Source organism: Alosa pseudoharengus, unplaced genomic scaffold, assembly GCF_046254945.1.
Source record: "Alosa pseudoharengus isolate Yale_2024_CS ecotype anadromous, Long Island Sound unplaced genomic scaffold, YU_APseudo_1.1 YU_APseudo_1.1_scf_7, whole genome shotgun sequence".
Lineage (NCBI taxonomy): Eukaryota > Metazoa > Chordata > Actinopteri > Clupeiformes > Clupeidae > Alosa > Alosa pseudoharengus.
The window spans coordinates 31,508,768-31,528,283 of NW_027468859.1; the positions used below are offsets into that span (position 1 = coordinate 31,508,768).

A 19,516-nucleotide genomic window follows, 5' to 3' on the forward strand; every position below is an offset into this window, starting at 1 on the left:
AATGGATTATTTGGGGGGCACTTGTAGCGTGACCGTGCCAGGAGGAGTTTCCACCGGGCTGTTTACCCATTGGCTTCAAACAGCAAGTGCAGCACAAGCAAGCAGCCTACAGTCGTAGCTCCATGAACGAAGGACTGGATCTCGCTGGCCGAGTCCCTTCTGAATAATAATAACAAACAAACGCACCTGTTATCGTCCCGCATCGTCCTTCTACAATGGAGACTCTGGTATGGTGTAGTTATATTACTTTCTGTTTTACTATGTCGATTGCGTTTATTGCCTAAACGCCGACACAGCAGAAATCTTCTAGCTTTCATTTTTCTCAATGAACTTGTCTTCGCGCTTAGGGACACGAAACAACATAACGTTAGGCCGTTGAATTAAAGTGACGTCCGGGCTAAATTTCACTTCGATCACTCCGACAAGTGAATGTCATGACAGGCAATAAAGTTCGTCCACAAAGTTTCCCTGAGTCGTCGTGTAGTGGCTGTCGTGCTAGCCGACCTAGTGTTGTGCGTTTAATACAGTAGGCTACAACGGAATTCAATAAAGCAAATGTGGTGTTAGGATATATATCATTTAGATAGGCTATAGCCTACATTAAGGACGGTCACCGGTAATGAGTGCATTAAGTCATATAGGCCTACGATATTCATCACTCGTTCAAAAATGCGTTTCTACTGTGTCTGCTGTATTCGGCGCTTCTCTGCAACACCGTGGTAAAGTTGGTTTTATATTGGACGTTGGATATTCGACACATTCGAAAAATCTATTTAGCACTGACTACGATGGTCGAGTTTGTGTCAAACCAACTTTAATGTGTTTAAACAAGGTCTGCCTATATTACACAAAGCTTCTTTTGTCCAAAAACCCATGTTTTGATTTTATGAATTTTTTATGCTGATAAAAGATTTCAATCTATTATGCGGCTTCACCTTTTGACTTACCCATACTAAAATACATCTCCTGAACTCACCTTACTGCCCTTTCTAGTACACAAAGCTTCTTTTTCCCTAAAACCTACTCTTTGATTTTATACAATTTTTAATGTTAAATGTTTCAAATCTATTATGCGGCTTGCCCTTTTGACCTACCCATGTCAAAACACATCTGGTGAACTCAGATTACTGCTCTATATAGTACACAAAGCTTCTTTTTCCCAAAAACCCATTCTTTGATTTTATAAATATTTTTTAATGTAAAAAAAAATGCTATAAATGCTTTAAATCTATTATGCGGCTTGACCTTTTGACCTACCCATGTCAAAACACATCTGTTGCACTCAGCTAACTGCCCTTCATAGTGCACAACACTTCTTTTTTCCAGAAACTCACTCTTTGATTTTATATTATTTTTTTACTTTAAAAAAATGCTATAAATCTATTATGCGAATTGACCTTTTGACCTACACATGTCAAAACACATCTGATGCACTCAGCTAACTGCCCTACATAGTACACAAAGCTTCTTTTTTTCAAAAACGCACTCTTTGATTTTATATTATTTTTTTACTATTCAAAAATGCTATGGACAAAATATATTTGCATTTAGCTGAGTGCAGCAGATGTTTTTTGACATGAGTAGGTCGAAAGGGGAAGTCGCATAATAGATTTATAGCATTTTTAATAGTAAAAAATTAATGTAAAATCAAAGAGTGCGTTTTTGAAAAAAAGAAGCTTTGTGTACTATGTAGGGAAGTTAGCTGAGTGCATCAGATGTGTTTTGACATGGGTAGGTCAAAAGGTCAATTCACATAATAGATTTATAGAATTATTTTAAAGTAAAACATTTATATAAAATCAAAGAGTGAGTTTCTGGAAAAAAGAAGCATTGTTAGCTGAGTGCAACAGATGTGTTTTGACATGGGTAGGTCAAAAGGTGAAGGCACATAATAGATTTATAGCATTTTTGAATAGAAAAAAAATAATATAAAATCAAAGAGTGCGTTTTTGAAAAAAAGAAGCTTTGTGTACTATGTAGGGCAGTTAGCTGAGTGCAACAGATGTGTTTTGACATGGGTAGGTCAAAAGGTCAAGCCGCATAATAGATTTAAAGCATTTATAGCATTTTTTTTACATTAAAAAATATTTATTAAATCAAAGAATGGGTTTTTGGGAAAAAGAAGCTTTGTGTACTATATAGAGCAGTAAACCGAGTTCACCAGATGTGTTTTGACATGGGTAGGTCAAAAGGGCAAGCCGCATAATAGATTTGAAACATTTAACATTAAAAATTGTATAAAATCAAAGAGTAGGTTTTAGGGAAAAAGAAGCTTTCTGTACTAGAAAGGGCAGTAAGGCGAGTTCAGGAGATGTGTTTTAGTATGGGTAAGTCAAAAGGTGAAGCCGCATAATAGATTGAAATCTTTTATCAGCATAAAAAATTCATAAAATCAAAACAAGGGTTTTTTGGACAAAAGAAGCTTTGTGTAATATAGGCAGGCCTTGTTTAAACACATTAAAGTTGGTTTGACACAAACTCGACCCTCGTAGTCAGTGCTAAATAGATTTTTCGAATGTTTCGAATATCCAACGTCCAATATAAAACCAACTTTACCACGGTCTCTGCAACATGGTGAAGGCAGAGACATGATGAATGAAAGGATCTTTGGTAAAGTTAAAGACATGGTTACTAGGCTAGGGTAGCCTTAAGAAAGCTTGGACGCAATATGTAATACTTCTTCTGACCGCTATGCTAGCCTACTGATCAAACCATGGTTATTTTAATAACTGCCATCATCCACTCCATGTCATAATAATAAGCTAATTTGTGGGATCAAAGTAGTAACTAAGGAGCAAGCAAAAGACAGTGTTTAAAAACATGGACAAATTATTATTATCCCTCCAATATCAAATTCTACCTTCAATGATACACATAATTAATAACTACTATTTGTTGATTTAATAAAACATTTGTGGATTTGTTGAAAGTTTAGGCCCTTGTTGATGATAATGGATACTTCCTTAGTGTACAGAAAAAACACCTGAGCCAGGTGAGTTTACGGACATTCTGGAGGAGCGGAGAAGGAACAGTGACCTGAGCTATGCCCTAAGGACATTTTCCCCCCAGCCCTACAAAGGACATCCACCTACCTCAGCTAGCGCTCTACACCAAGCAGTGCTGGACTCACACTACCTACGCTATGTCACACAGGAGGTGAGACGCCAATGGGAGAAAGCAGTGGGTTGTAAGAAAGAGTGTGAATGTGTGTGTGTATGTTTGTTTGTGTATATGAGTTTGTTTGTGTTTGTGTGTGTGTGTGTTGTACACAACACGTTACACTTTTTCTACGTACATATTCCACCATGTTTGCGCGTAAGTAACCTCATGTCGTGTGTAGGTCGCCACAGAGAGTGGGGAACCTGTGGATGTCATCAGAGAAGAGGCTGCTGGGATACTAGAGGAGATGTCGCACAACTTGCAGCTCAGCTTCATCCGGCTGCTGGGCTACACCCTCAGCAAGGTGTTCAAGAGAGTCTTCCGCAGGATCCTGGTAAACGAGGAGGGTCTGAACAAGGTGAGTGCTTCACTGCAGTCACTTACCTTCATTGTGTAGTTCTGAGGTCGGGAAGAGGACAGCGGAGGCTCCTCTCAGCAGCTTTGTTGGGTGGAGGAGATCCAGTACCTCCCATAGCCTCTGGACCAGGGTGAGATGTAGGAGGGGAGCGTGGAAGGTCTCGGGTGTGGAGGATGACCTGACCCTCGACTATGCTGTAATTATATGGAGGTTGACCGATTATAGGGCCAGTGGACACTGGTTATGCTACAATCATGAGCAGTGTAAAATAACCTGCTATGTGTGTCAGTAGCTCAACTTGTAGAACCAACCAGAAGATGGTTGTAGTAGTAGAAAATGCTGAAACATCAAGACTTTATTAATAAGCAATATTACTGATATAATCTGCATCCTGTTGATACCAGGGTGCTTTAAATAAAACTATGTGGTAAAATGCAAATATAACCTATAGCATGGAATTGAGCATATTGAAAAGTCTCTGTGCTGAGATGAACAGTGTCCTCCTTTTACACACACATACACACACACACACACACACACACACACACACACACACACACACACACACACATATACAATGTGCATCATGTGTTTGTACTGTGCCGTCCATCAGCTTCAGCAGGCCATTCAGGAGTACCCAGTCATCCTGATGCCCAATCACAGGAGCTACGTGGACTTCCTGGTTCTCTCCTATGTCCTGTTCACCTATGACCTCTCCATCCCCGTCATTGCTGCAGGAATTCGCAAGTATCTATTGCAAATTAAAAGTCATCCTTTAGGTTCTCATGCACACCTGAGCCTAATATGGGCATAAGTATTGTTGACCCACTACAGCCAAATTGTTGACATCAAACAGTTGTTGACAGCCAAACTGGCTTCACCTCAAAGAAATGTCCAAACCAATTTTGACTCTATAAATACATTTATATCATTCCAGTATATCATAAAACACATTCAGAATAGTGAAGAAAGTATCACAAATTCTTCTTCCCCAGTTGTATAAGTAAGATAAGTATATATACTCTTTTGATCCCGTGAGGGAAATTTGGTCGCTGCATTTATCCCAATCCGTGAATTAGTGAAACACACACAGCACACAGTGAACATACAGTGAGGTAAAGCACACACTAATCCCGGCGCAGTGAGCTGCCTGCTTCAACGGCGGCGCTCGGGGAGCAGTGAGGGGTTAGGTGCCTTGCTCAAGTCCAGAGTGCTAACCAGTAGGCCACGGCTGCCCCTTGAGATAGCCTGTCTCAGCATGATGGTGTTACAAAAACCGAATGAGAACCTTATCTCTGACTCAGACTTGAGCCACTATTGAGCCTACAGTATGCAGAGATAAGCCTAACTGTCATCAAGAGGAACCTAAGCCTCATTCACATATAAGGCGATTCACTCATAACTTATTATTTCATCACCTGTAATTGCTGAACTACATCAACAGTACATGGTCTCATGTTGTTAATCACTTTCAATCTGAACGGTGCTTTAGACATAAGACATAAAACACAAAAATCAACAACTGACAGGTGTTCTATTCTATAGGTCCACGGTTGTCAAACTGGGGTACGCGTACCCCCAGGGGTACGTGGACTGATTTCAGGGGGTACGCGAAAAAAGATCCAAGTCATATGCATTTTCAAACGTTTTCTATATCCCACGTTGGTAACTTAACTTCCGCATTTGCACTGCACATTAAAAACATATTTTCTCCGCATTAACAAAATATTCGAGAGTGGAGACAGAGAGGGTAAATTAGTGAACGTGCTTGCAGATTCAAACATGCGCTCTTCCTCCAAGAAGAGGCGACTCGGAGCTCAAACACGCGACAGCACTTTACCTCGGGAAAGCCACCTTGCCTCGCTGTGAAACAGTACAGCCTTTTGGTCAGCTCCCATCCCCTCGCAAACTGCGGAGAATAGACGCGCTTTTAAGGGCCGGGTCTTGATGAAATTCACCACAACTCTCACAACCTCGTTCAAAATCTCATTCAGGTCGGGACTAACTAAGCTGCCTTGACACGAGCGCTCTATGAATAACACAGTGCGTCCATTGCGCATCGGGTGATACCTGGGCCTAGGCTACAGATAAAAAATAATAAAAAAAACTCTTGTTTTTCACGTCAGTTCGCGCCCCACCTGGCGCGACCCACAGTTTGAGAAACGCTGACTAATGAACATTTCTTGATGAAGCTGGCCTATCTTAGCGATATATTTGGAAAGCTCAATGAGTTAAATCTTCAGTTACAAGGCAAAGACAAGCACCATTCAACAAGACGATTGTGTGTGAGATTAGGTGCAGATCTATTTAAAATCATTATATTCAGCACATTTGTAGGCCTATCATATATGTATATGCATTGGTGGTGTTGGGGGTACTCCGGAAGATCATAATGTCTCAGGGGGTACATGCCTGTTAAAAGTTTGGGAACCACTGCTATAGGTCATATTAGCTTATATAACCTTTACAAGCCAACCCATTGATTTGGTTGTATATGTTTTGTAATTGACTGTTCTCTGTGCCTCTCTGTCCAATTGTCCGTCTCTCTCTCTATCTCCCTCTCTCTCCTTGCCTCCAGCTCTCATGGGGATGAAGCTGATTGGGGAGATCCTACGGCGTTCCGGAGCTTTCTTTATCCGCCGGGCGATCGGGTCAGATAAGCTCTACTGGGCCGTGCTGTCCGAGTACGTCAAGACCATTGTGAGGGTATGTGTGTTAGACAGTCTATATCATAACCCATTTAAGGTCGATAATAAATTACTTTCACATTAGGGCTTGTTGTTGGGGTATGTCTGTTGGACAATCTATGTCATCGCCCAATTAAGGTTGATTATGAAGTAATAAGACAAAATGTGCACTAGCTGTTTTTCGCATCTCTGGTGCTGGTAATGCATAGGAATATCAGACTTCAAAAACAGAGAGATTATCATTGAACACTGGTTTAATATCATGAATTGTTTATTAGGAGCGAACATTGAGTTTTGCCTTCAGCTTCTTCAGGTTTGCTCTCTGACTTCACATCATAAATTACAATAAAGTACTTTCACACCAGGGCTTATTGCCCAAAGCCTGTAATAATCCTCTTCCTCCATATGAGTTAAACTGGTTCCAAAAAGGTATTATTATCAACAATTTCACTTGCAGATGAGACAAAATAGACAAATGACCAAACCCCCCCCCCCCCCCCCCCACACACACACACACACACATATTGGTAGAATTCCGCCTCTGTATTGATTTGCTGTTTAATAGATATGCCAGGAATTTATGATGATTATTTTGTACTGGAATGAATATGCCTAGTAAAAAGAACCTGAATGTGTTCTTGACAGACCGGCTCTGCCCCTCTGGAGTTCTACGTGGAAGGACTGCGCAGCCGGACACTGAAGTCTCTGAATCCCAAGCTAGGTGAGGCGCGGCATGGATCATAGATTTATGATGAGGACAAATACCTCAGGGCTGTGTTTTTTCAGGAGTGCAAGGATGTTCGTACAAATGGTAATGATATGTCTAAAATCAGAAATGTCACAAGTTAAAATGTTGAGCAAGATAATCATAGTCTATCCATGGTCATACAGGGAGTGACCGGAGTGAGAACAGTGGTAACTGTGTGTGTGTGTGTGTGTGTGTGTGTGTGTGTGTGTGTGTGTACATGTGTGTGTGTGTGTGTACATGTATGTGTGTGTGTGTGTGTGTGTACATGTGTGTGTGTGTGTGTGTACATGTATGTGTGTGTGTGTGTGTGTGCGTGCACTGTGCAGGCATGATGCACATGGTCCTGGAGCCCTTCTTTAAGGGTGAGGTGTACGACATCTGCCTGGTCCCCATCAGCATCAGTTATGATCGGGTCCTTGAGGAGTCTCTTCTGGCCCATGAGCTGCTGGGAGTCCCTAAACCAAAAGAGTCCACTACGGTACGCTCGGATTCTTAAAACCACCTTATAGGACCTTACAGCCCTTCAGCTCCAAACCTCACAGCCTGGTGGCCTTCTGTAAAGGCATCCGCCTTTAATAAATGCATTTCATTTATGCTTCACTCATTCGTTAATTATTGTTGGGGAGTATTTGATTCATCAATCAGATTACCGCTGTCAGTCAGAATTGGGTTAAAACAGTGTTTCTCAAAGTGTGGTTCGGGGACCACTGGTGGTCCGCAAGCTATCCCAAGTGGTCCACGAGCAGACATGGTAAAATATAATATAGATGAGTCGTTTGCAATATTGAACCAACTTGTATATTAATCCGAACAGTTCTGCAACACTGAGATATGCCAGTTTAAATCATGAATCCACTGACACAATAACCAAAGTGCAAAGACAATGAGCAAGGTGGTTCAGTGAGTAGACCTATTGTGTAGGCTAATATAATGTTGAAGTACATGTAGGCCTAATCTTTTCTTTTTTTTTTTTTTAGCTAGGTGGTCCGTGTGTTTCTTTTTTATTGGTTAGTTATGTGGTCCTTCCTTTGAGAAAAGTTTGAGAAACACTGGGTTAAACTAATGCAATTCCGGTCCTGTAAATCTCTGTTTTGTCTTGGTCAGGGTCTCCTAAAAGCTCGCAAAGTTCTGGAGGATGATTACGGCTCCATGCACCTGTGTTTTGGCCAGCCTCTCTCTGTGAGAGAGCTTTCCAAGGGGAGGATCAGCCGATCACAGTATAACTTAGTGCCCAGGTGTGAACTGCTACACTTGCTCGTAAACTCTCTTACCTGTTTAAAGAAAAGAATCCCACCAGTCTCTCAACATGACTTTTTCAGTAGCACAATTTGTTTGTTTATTTTATATCATTTTTTATTTACTTTACTCCAGTAGTGCATATTTAGGTTCACTGTGCATGAACTGACATTGGAACTTAGACACAAGTGTGCTTGCCTGGTATTACAGTTTGGTACTGTAAAGTGACAAATCTGGCCTTCCTTCAGTAGCAGGAAGAGTTCATTTAACTTTCTAAAAGCCCCAGTGATCTGGACAAACCCTGATTTGAAAACTGAAACTCTAATGAACTATACAGAATGTTAAAATGTGTGTCCTTTGTTCTCTTTCTCCTTGTCTGTCTCTCTAAAACCCACTTCCCCCTTCTCATAACCGGTGCTTCGTCCAGAGACTTGCCCCAGAAGCCCAGCGAGGAGACCCAGGCGTTTGTGAGCGTGGTGGCCCATGGAGTGGTGCGTCTGCAGGAGAGAGGCGTGGTCCTCGGCCCCTGGAGCCTCATGGCCCTGGTCCTGCTCCAGAACTACGGGGGACTGGCCTTGGACAGCCTCGCCCAGCGCACCGCATGGCTACGGGGCCTCGCGCTGAAGTTTGGGGCCCTTCTGGACTGGCCTGGTAAGAGCTGAAGAGAAGTAAATATAAAATCACATCAAGTTTTAGAAGGTTTCGAGGAGCTTCTTCTCCATTTGTTTATGACGCATAATTATGTGTTGTATAGACAAAGTTAACAAAAGAAAGAATATGACAACTTAATGTACACTTCACACAGCACTAAGATCACAGCCGCATTTGTGGTATTAGCTTGAGAGTGAGCACTATGCTATTGCACAGGCAGGCTCAGTGAAATTGTGAAATGTTTCATGAGCATTAGCCTGGGTTTCCCCATGCTGCCTTACGCGCACGATTTTATTCGCGCTGCTAGGCAGCCTGGATTCCATGGACCCGATTTTCACCTCAACGAAGGAACCAATCACAGAACACAGAATCACAACATGAGCATGGCATTTGGTTCTGTTCTGATACAGTGTTGCCATGGTGTAGTCTTTGTCATCACACAGTTTTTCAGAGAGAAGGGGAGAGAAAGAGCGAGAGGGCGGGAGAAAAAGAGAGAGGTAGAGGGAGTGGGGAAGAAAAGGAGAGGGAGAGAGAGAGAGAGAAAGAGGGATAGAGAGGGGGGGTCAATAGCCAATAGATAATTTATCAACCCACAAAATCATGACACGCCTCATACAAAACCAAAAACCATACAAACATACATAAATACATTCACACATAAAAGTCCCAAAGGAGGGGGGGGGGGGGGTGAGAGAGGGAGGAGAGAAGGGTAGAGAGGAAGGGAGAAAGTGGGAGACTAAGAGAGGAGGGTTTAGTGGAGGTAATCCCACCACATGAGAACATGTGATGGTGCAAGTCTGGATCCTTTAGAAAAGAAACTTTAACGAAAGCAGCGTTGTTAAGCTTGTTAAGTGGCTCCTTTTCCCAGAGAGATTTTGCCATGAAATGAAAGTGTTGTGCAATAAGGGAGAGTAGAGAAGGTTACTGTGATTTTATTGTTGTTTTTTGATTAGTCATAAACATGTCTGTTATTCTTTATTTTACATTACATTCAATTTAAATTAAATGAAATTTAGCAGACACTTTTGTCTAAAGTGACTTACATTTGTGAACTATATTACAAGGGATTACATTGTCCCCGGAGCAACTTGGGTCTAAGCGCCTTGCTAAAGAGCACAACGGCTACTGCACGCTACCCCAGCTTCTTAACCTCTACTCTCCTCTTTCACTCTCTCTCTCGCTCTTACTCTCTCTCTCTCTCTCTCTGTTCCCCCCTCTCAGCGCAGGTCCCTGATGAGGAAGTGATGTTGTCCAGCGTGTCCCTCCATGGGTCGCTGGTGTGCTGTGAGGAGGGGCGAGTGTTCCTGCTGGACGAGCAGGGGTCCAGCGTGGCGGCGCCGCTGGTGTCGTCCGTCTCTCCGGAGGAGGCCGTGCTCAAGCGTGCCGCCGTTGTGCTCATGTGCGCCTCCTACAGGAACCAGGCGCTGCATGTGTTTGTGCGGCCTGCGCTGGTCGCCGTTGCTATGCCAACCGCTCCCAGCAGCAGAAAGGGTGAGTGTGAGCGACAGACAAGCAAACAAATAGCAGAGTAGTTTTACAGAGAGATATGACCTCACAGGCAAGGCAAGGCAAGGCAATTTATATAGCGCATTTCATACTCCAGGTAGACACAATGTGCTTTACACAGCTAAGGCATTACCTCAAATAAAAGTAAACTGGTATGAAACATATTACAAGTATAAAACATATTACAGTAATAGTATAAGTAAAAAACAATACAAACTAGAAAAGCATTTCCTGAAGGAAATACAGTGCATGAAAATGCAAAAAATATGATGTAAAATATCAGAGTAAAAACAAACTATATTGGTTGCTAGGTAGATGAGGTTTAATCTAGTTAGAATAACTGAACAGTTAAATAGGTTGATAGTTTAAATGGTTAAATTATTTGCTAGGTAGATGAGGTTTAATATATTTGGAATGACTGAACAGTTAAATCGGTGAATAGTTTAAATGGTTAAATTATTTGCGAGGTAGATAAGGTTTAATATATTTGGAATGAATGAACAGTTAAGATGAAATATTACAAAGCCCAGATGTCCTAAGTAAGACCTACGTAACATAGTTTGAATGAAGTATCTCCAACTTAAACGGTTGAAGCTGCATTAACTGCATTAGAAGAAGAAGAAGAAGAAGCCTAGGAAGAACAGTACAGTGCATTTTCATGCACTGTAATAAATTAAAAACAGGAAAAAGCCATAGAGAAGAGGGTGGTCTTCAGTTGGGTTTTAAAACTGGCAATAGTTGGAGAAGTCTTAATGTGATCAGGGAGTTTGTTCCATATCTGGACTGCATGGTAGCTTAAAGCAGCTTCACCCTGTTTGGTGCAAGTAGAAGGTATGCATACTACCTGGCTATTCTGTGGTCTGAGGGGGATGTAAAATTTAAACAGGGGACTACAAATACCTTAGCCACAAAACATAATGCAGTACATTTGTACGTGATCATGCACATCATAGCATGAAGTGCAGTGAATCACATGCTCTAAATGGAGCCGTTCACTGTGTATTTTTTACATCGAACAGCCCAGCCTTATTTGTTTACAGATAAACAGACAGAAATACTGAACAAAATACTCCAAAGCTGATGCATATGCTGGTGTTACTTACTTCACAGAGGATGTCTTCACACAGTTCAAATTTCTGCAGGAGCTTTTTTCCAATGAGTTTGTTTTCGTCCCTGGAATGGCTATACAGGTAAGCCATGGCTTCAGGTTAACTACATTCTTATTTTCAGAGATGGTCACTCCAACCAGAGTCTCAATATTTAAATCCCGTTATATGACCAATATAGCTCTGATCTGTGAAGCTCGATCGTGTTTTATGCCCCCAACGTCGTCTTCCAGGCAGCGCTGCCACCGCTGACTTAAAGGCACCTAATCCTAAACCTTACCCTTACCCTAACCTTAACCCATGCCTAACCCTAGTGCCTTCCAGGCAGCACTGCCTTGAAGACAACGTTGGGGGCATAAAATACCAAGAAACATCTGGGAAGTTCATCCATCCATTATCCTAACCATTCTCTCTGCTCTAGGACTTTGAGGAGGGGTGTTCGCTATTGTTGAGGTGTGGGGCATTGCAGATATCTGGTCAAGAGCTAACTGTGACAGAAGATGAGCCAGAAATAGCATCTTTCCTCAGAGCCATCCTCCAACCCTTCATACAAACCTATCAGGTAACGGACGGTGCATCTCAAACTGCAGCTGAAAAGCTGGCCATAACTAAGCAAATCTAATTTACAATATAGTAGATTTGAACAGATATCTTTGTTGTCCGGTGGAGTGGAAATGTGTCTTTGTTGGCCTTATGAAGATCCTGTGTAATCGAAATGTTGCTTTTTTTAGAGATAAATGAAGTATATTTTTGGAGCCCACACAGTGGTTTTTATTTGTCACCATCTGGTACTCTGTAGCAGTGGTTCTTATCTATCTAACCATCTGGTACTCTGTAGCAGTGGTTCTTATCTATCTAACCATCTGGTACTCTGTAGCAGTGGTTCTTATCTACTGTATCTAGCCTATCTGGGATGCTGTTTAAGTGAGACTGCACACCTCTGGACAGGTGGTGTTCCAGCATCTGACTGTGGACGGCAGTCAGGTGTTCACCGAGAGGCAGTACATACCGGTGCTCCGCTCCTACGTTCTGAAACTCATCCTAGCAGGTGAGACTGTTGGGCTTTAAAAGCTCGTAGTTTGGCCAGCCATAGTAGGCTGGTTACATGGGGTATCCTTAGTGATGTCACAACACTTTGAGGTGGTTTAGACGACAACAAAAACGATGCAACCGGTGATGTTTTTCTGCGTTTGACCCTGTCATTTAGATGCAGACGAAGGTTTTATCCCCCCGCAAACAGAGTTTTTAAAAACTCCGGGCTGATCGTTTTTTTGGGAAAACTCTGTTTGTTCGTTTGCGTCTAAACAGGTACAAACGGAGATTTATGTGACGAGGCAGAGATTTTTAGCCAGTTCGAAAGAGGAAGTGATTTGTTGCTGTTGTTGCTATTTTCGGGATTCTGATTGGCTAACATGGGCTTGAGCTTCTCGTTACACTGCAACGTACAGGTTTGGCATGCTCTTGAAGGCATATACCCGGGTTAGTGTAAAGGAAAACTTTTCTGAAAACTGACAGGTGTGCACGATGTTATTTTTGAAAACGGAGAGGGTAAAAATTTCCGTTTATGAAAATAGCCGGCCACCTGTAAACGTAGCATGAAATCTCTTCCCGCAGGTGAACTCCACACCTATGAGGCTCTGTCATCTGACACACAGAAGAACGTTCTCTACACACTGTTGAGGATGGAAGCTGTAACAAAAATGAAAACGTAATGTAAAACGCTACATTCCTTCTCTCACACCATCATGACTATGATGTTCTGTAAGGTACTCCAGCCAGTGCATCGACAGTGGGATGAGATGTGATATTAAGATGCTGTTCTTGTCTTACTGTTTCAGAGGTGACCAGAGTAAGTTTAGAGTGAACAAAGCTGACATCCAGAGAATTGGAGACATTTTGGGTATGAGGCCTGTATTTTCCATTCTTTTATCGTATCTCGCTGTCCTGTATCATATGCATTGTAATAAATGTGTGTGTGCCAGCGCGACTGACACATCCATCATGATTCAAATGCATTGTAATAAATGTGTTTGTAAATGCATTATATAATGTATTTAATAACATACTGCTGTATCACTTTTCTAATCTTTACCATCGTGTACAACTGAACCGTTCACACTGATGTTACAGTGTAACTTTACACTAAAGTTACTGTGCTGTTATAACCTATTGATATTGTAATAATGCAGAATACATTTCTATCTATCTATCTATCTATCTATCTATCTATCTATCTATCTGCATTGTTTTTAACACATCTCTGTGTCCAGATAGGGACAACACAATTTGTGTTGTTTCTTTTTTTTTATTTGTTATACAATGTGTGTTGAAAATAACACATTAGGGACAACACGATTCACACAAACAACACGATAAGGACAACATTTGTTTTAAGAGTGTAGGACCTACAATATGCTGGAGCAGGACCTGGGTAATTGTCCTGCTATGGTTGTAATAGCCTAGCTGTCGAATAGTCTAACTGTGTGATATGTTGCCTTATCTCCACAGCGGGGAGGAGACCTGCCCAGTCAGCAGCCTTCTCCAGACTGTGAGATAGTGGAAGTGCATGTACCTGGACGCATGTATGCACTTCCAGTATGAACAAACAAGGGTCTGGCTCCATCACAAACTACCTCCACCGTCAGATAAGCGGCGCTGGGCCACTTTGTGCCTCCGTCTGCCAAACAGTATTTCAGTCTGTCAACTTTTAAACTGGAGATAGCATACACACACGCGCTCACACACACACACACACGCGCTCACACACACACACACACACACACACACACACACACACACACACTCACACTCAAACACTCACAGAGAGAGAGAGAGGTGAAGGTGGAAGTGTGTGTGTGAAAGAGAGAACTGTAATGTCATTATTTTCTAATTGTCAGTTGATCCATTGTAATACAGACTTTTCTAATATTCTGCAAAGACTAACATCACACAGAAAGACTTCAGCCTCAACCACTGCCAATCATTACATAACACTAGCCTATTTCTTAGTAGATGAGATCTGCACTAACATGTAGCTCCTAATACAAGTATTAATACTTAATTTTATATAAAAGTCTCTGTTGTGATTTTAAGGGGCATTCCCAGGTGGCCTAATCTTAAGTGACCTCATCAGTATGTTCTGTAAACAACAACAAAACAAAAAGTAGTTAAAACACTGTGAATTATAGTGTCTGCCTTTAAATTGTGTAACAATAAAGTATTTGCACTAATGTTATTTTGTGTGGTTGTTCTATTATTATTCCAGCTGTTTGAATGTGTATGTGATCAAATTACAGAATACAGAATGTCTGCATCTGAAATGTATCACGCCGCTAGCGTAGTCCTCAGGTCTCCCACCTGAAAGTGCCAGTAAGAACCATGGGTGAAACTGATGATAGCTACCTGTTTATGTTGCAGGTTTTGACTATATTCTTTTTTCATTCCCCCCAAAATAAGTTTCCTGTTAGATTTTTGCTCTGGATAGCGTAGCCCAGTGGTTTTCAAAGTGGGGACCGGGGTGCCAGGGGGGCCTTAGCAAGTTGGATGGTAAAATAAAAGCAACAAATAAATACATTTGAAAAATACAATGCCATTATAATAATTTGTCACATATCTGAACATTATATTTTCCATGATAATAACTGGGAATAATAGTAGAGTGATAGCTCTCATATAGCAGAAAGCCCCAAATGCAATTTTTACACACTATGCTCCATCGCGATCTGCTTAATAAATCATTAGTAGGATTAGCTTAACGTATTTTTACATTTGCCGTAGTATTGTCGATGGAACACATAAAGGGGGTCCTTGGCCAGAACCTATAGTGGTATTTGGGGGGCCTTGTGGAAAAGTTTGGGAACCCCTGGCTAGCCTAGCCTACTTTTTTAATATTACGCGACCTTTTCAACATTTACCAAACGCCTTTGGAAATTGGAATAAGATAAATGTGTGCTATTTTGAGTAGGCCTAGTTTTGGACTGTGCAATATAGCCTGACTAATTACATTTTAATATTAGGCTATCTCTTACAAACTGCATGGTAATATCTTTTTGCGTATGATAATGTCAGAAACTATTCAAACCCCATTCAATTTCTTTACTTAGCCACATGACATGCTTGTGGTTAAGGGATCAACCTAAACACAAACTGAAGAGAGGTCAACACGCCCATAAACCAGCAACGAATGCACTTAAAATTCCACTTGTCCACGTGTGACATCACTATAGCAACCAAGGGCACGCAAGGAGAAGCGTTCGAGGTGGATCAACATCGGAGAGAGAGAGTCGGGGCACCGGCGAGCTCCGCAAAGAGTCGGGTAAAAGCCAGCTGCTCTTTGCCACCTGTAGCCTACGCGTAGTGGAGCGCTGTTGGAGACTTGGCACCCTGGCGAGGGAGACAATAAGACATTTATGACGCTCATACGCTCAATAGAAAAATATAGTTGGCCTGCCCTAAACCCTTGGAAATATAGCAGGCCTAGGCCTATATATATTTGGTCAAAGTTGTGTTTATCATCCCTCTAATAGACTAGTTTTCAAATTGCAAACATTCATGTTCTGCTACGCGTATAACAGCGGCCAAGGCATATCCGAAATGGTTCACTTCAAAATGATTTCTCGAACTGTCTCACAGACTGTCTAACACAATGCTACTTGTTTTCCAGCCTGGAGACACTTAGAACAAAGCCTAGCTGAGTGGAACGCGACACCTGCTCGTGGAATGGTTTTTGTTTCATCATCCGCCAACTGAATGAAACTGCAGGTCAGAATCACAGAATCCACCAAGTGATTTTACATTCATTGTTTTCTTTAAACAACATTTCAGTACAAACAGGAATACAATAATATGCACTGTTGAAGATCTATCTACTGTGCGTTTCTGAAGCCATGCCACTGAAAGAGAACATGGGTGTCATCACCGTCCACAAAAAAGTGACTCCTGCATGCCTCATCAGATCAAAGGTAAGGCTTCCAACTTTGCTGCACTTTTTGGAATGTTTGAAAAAAGGTTTAGGCTACTAACAGGCTTACATTCTAAGCAGCAACATTAAGCCTGTGTGGTCTTATTTTACCGGTGGGCGCTGCTCCTAAAAATACTTCGTTCTGCGTGCGAGCTTCTGGGTATTCAGGTTAAAAAATACTGACATTCTAAACTTTGGCGTCTGTTGACGCGCGTCAGACGTCGCTTGTGCACATTGTCAACAGCCTACATGTTTGCTGTGTGCATGTGTTTTTCTTAACTGGGGACGATTACCCCCCCCCCCTTACCCCCACTACCACCGTATCCACCCCAACTCCGTTTGCCCATGTGAAGAGCCGCGTGAGTGCGCCTGTGCTCAGTAATAATTCAGCGGCCGCGTCCTCACATGAGCCCAAGGGCATGTTCGCACGGTCCCCACCCAGGATGGATCCGTTTGCAGCGGACACCTGTAGCCTGCATGCATCGCTACCTTGGTTTTGTCTGGGGCCCTGTATAGTGTTGTATCAGGGTGGGGTGCTGAAAGATCTGGCGATCGGGCGGGGGGTATTAGATCACACAGCTCCCTCTCTCCGTTCAGTCACTGCACTATCTTACGTGTTTAAGTGGTAACATAATTCCTTCAATTCAGAATATTTAATATTTCATAAGAATAATATTGCATTTGAATAATTGAAAAGTGAAATGATTCATTCTGGAATATCTTGGGATGTTGGGTGAGCTGAAAGTCGTTGTCTCCTAAAATACTTATAGACATATAATATATGTCTATGGGGCCAGCAGTAAGTCTGGTGTGTACTAGATGTCTGCTGGCTTGGGAATATAGGTCAGCCATTGTGTTATGGAATGTTTTTTCTGCCTCCTCAGTCACCAGTGAGTATCAACAGGGAGCCTCTGCCCTCAGCATCAGATGGGAGGCCGGTGCCGTACCTTAAAGGGAAGCCCCTGAACAAAGCCACAGACAAGAGCTGTAAGACTGGCCAGACCACCTGGATCTCCTACAACTCACTCAGGGTACCACAGCAGACAGACATGGCAGGACACGTACACACTCAACTATCTAACAGGACCACACACTACCACTACCACGTGCGGTCAATCCACATGATAAATATTGATATTGATCATCTCACAGCCATCATAGCAGGACACAGACAGTTCTTGGACAGACGGACAGACAGACATACAGACAGATTACCTTATTGATCCCCAAAGGATAATCATGCTTTTACAGCAGCAATTAATAATATTAACATCTATCACACACATTGTTCACACAGATCTAATACTGCACTATAGTACTGTACATGTTCATGTTCCGTACTGCAGTTTGTTTATTCATAAGTTCATTTTATTCTGATATGTTTGTGATTCTCCAACAGAAACAGCTTGAGGTGGAGCAGCAGGATCTGAAGGCCATCGCCCAGCCCTTACTGGACACAGAAAACACATTTGTGAAGGTGCCAAAAGAAAAAGTCGATGTTTAATTATCTCATGTTACAGTATATACACTGTTTCATGAATGTGTTGGTATGCAATGCTTGTATAATCTAACACAATTGGACAATATCAGTGGAAACACTGTTAGTAACATATTGATAATAGATACAGGTAGTACTTTAGTTATATCAATTGGAATTGGAAACAAGAAACTGCCATTATTGTTGTATCATAGACCAATGCTCACAAGGCATTCCCACCATAGCAGGACGAGTCCCATAAGTCCAGACCAGGTAGAGTTGAATGTCCCTAGTGGGATAGTGAGTGTTGGTCACTATAATGGGGTCATTCCCGTCGTTTCAGCGGGACGTGGAGCAGATGTTGTGTCGTCAGCAGACGCAGGACCAGCGTCGGCGGGAGCTGCTGTACAAGTGCTGGTCGGAGGAGGTGTGGACCCCCATCCAGCATGGCGTGGAGCAGCACATGGCCCAGGTAGCTGGCCAGGAGACCCAGAGGCTGAGGAGCATGCTGCGCCACTACATCCACCACTGCAACGCCAAGGTGCGCCCACTAAACGCGCTAGTGAACACGCCGGAGGGCATTAACGCGATCCCTGGTTCTCAATAGATCAGGGGCGTATTCCAAATATACGTGGTTTAGTGACAAACCTGGGTAAGTTAACTCAGAGTAAGGGGTAAACCTCCTAATAGAAGAGCTGCATGGCTTCATTCATCTTACAAAATAATACCATAGGGCTGTTGTTGTAGGAGGTTTACCACTTACCCTGAGTTAACTTAACCAGGTTTATCACTAAACCACGTACTTGGAATACCCCCCAGTACTGCTATGACAATAGGGCAACCAGCTTTAAAAGTGAGGTCAGCGATTGCTTGTGACGTCGGGTTTGTTTATGTTTATGTTTGTATTTAAATTTCTTAGCATACACTTTTGTCTAACGGGAGGGGCAGCTAGCGGATAGTGAGGAGACGTTCACTGAATGTGACAAAAAATGTCATGGGACAAAAAGACAAGTGTACGCATAACTAGCTATTATACTGTTTAAAAACAAAAACACTCCTGTACACTGTGTGAAGATATGAGTTGTTTTCCGGTTCACCACTAGGTGGCACTGTTAGACTGACTCACTTAACAGCAGCTGTCATTCATAGCTGATGATCTGCTCTGTCTTCCCTCAGGGGTATGTGTTCTTGGACACCTACGACCCCCAAGAGTACAACCCCTTCCTGTTAAACACCATTTATCCCTATACCTCCAAGGTAACAATGTCTTTTTCTGTTCTTCTCCCATTTTAGCTTAGAAAACCTATTTCCTGAGCAAAACATCAAACCTTTGTACTGTCCTAACCACTCTGATGCATGAATCCAAGAAAAAATCAGATATCTTGTATTTTGTACTTACCACGAAAACAAATATTACATTTTTTACTACTTCCTAACTCCACCAGGTCACAACCCCAGCCTTGAAGGATCCCCTGTTCATACAATCACGAGACAGGATTAAGGAAAAGAGGGTGGTCCTTCGCTGCCAAACAGGTTACTTACAGAGACAGGCGTCCTCCTGAACACTCCTCATGCACACTCTTCACACACACACACACACACACACACACATGCAAATATTGCTTTAG

At 42.3% G+C, this 19,516-nt stretch overlaps 1 protein-coding gene across 1 annotated transcript; it reads left to right on the forward strand.

Moving 5' to 3' along the window:
- Positions 1-97: 97 nt before the first annotated feature.
- gnpat2 (glyceronephosphate O-acyltransferase 2) lies at positions 98-14,686 on the forward strand. Its single transcript, XM_076272549.1, has 16 exons — positions 98-227; positions 2,968-3,156; positions 3,341-3,517; positions 4,131-4,260; positions 6,096-6,223; positions 6,850-6,925; positions 7,279-7,430; positions 8,057-8,187; positions 8,616-8,839; positions 10,061-10,330; positions 11,456-11,535; positions 11,873-12,013; positions 12,400-12,499; positions 13,066-13,159; positions 13,290-13,351; positions 13,960-14,686. The coding sequence occupies exons 1-16, from the start codon at positions 216-218 to the stop codon at positions 14,001-14,003; spliced, it is 2,010 nt and encodes a 669-aa protein (XP_076128664.1). The 5' UTR covers positions 98-215; the 3' UTR covers positions 14,004-14,686.
- Positions 14,687-19,516: the final 4,830 nt, after the last annotated feature.

Bases quoted from the DNA above. Each gene is read 5' to 3' on its own strand.
- gnpat2 (XM_076272549.1), top strand. The intron at 4,261-6,095 runs GCAAGTATCTAT...CCTTGCCTCCAG, and splicing joins CGTCATTGCTGCAGGAATTC to CTCTCATGGGGATGAAGCTG. The intron at 13,160-13,289 runs GTAATGTAAAAC...TTACTGTTTCAG, and splicing joins GCTGTAACAAAAATGAAAAC to AGGTGACCAGAGTAAGTTTA.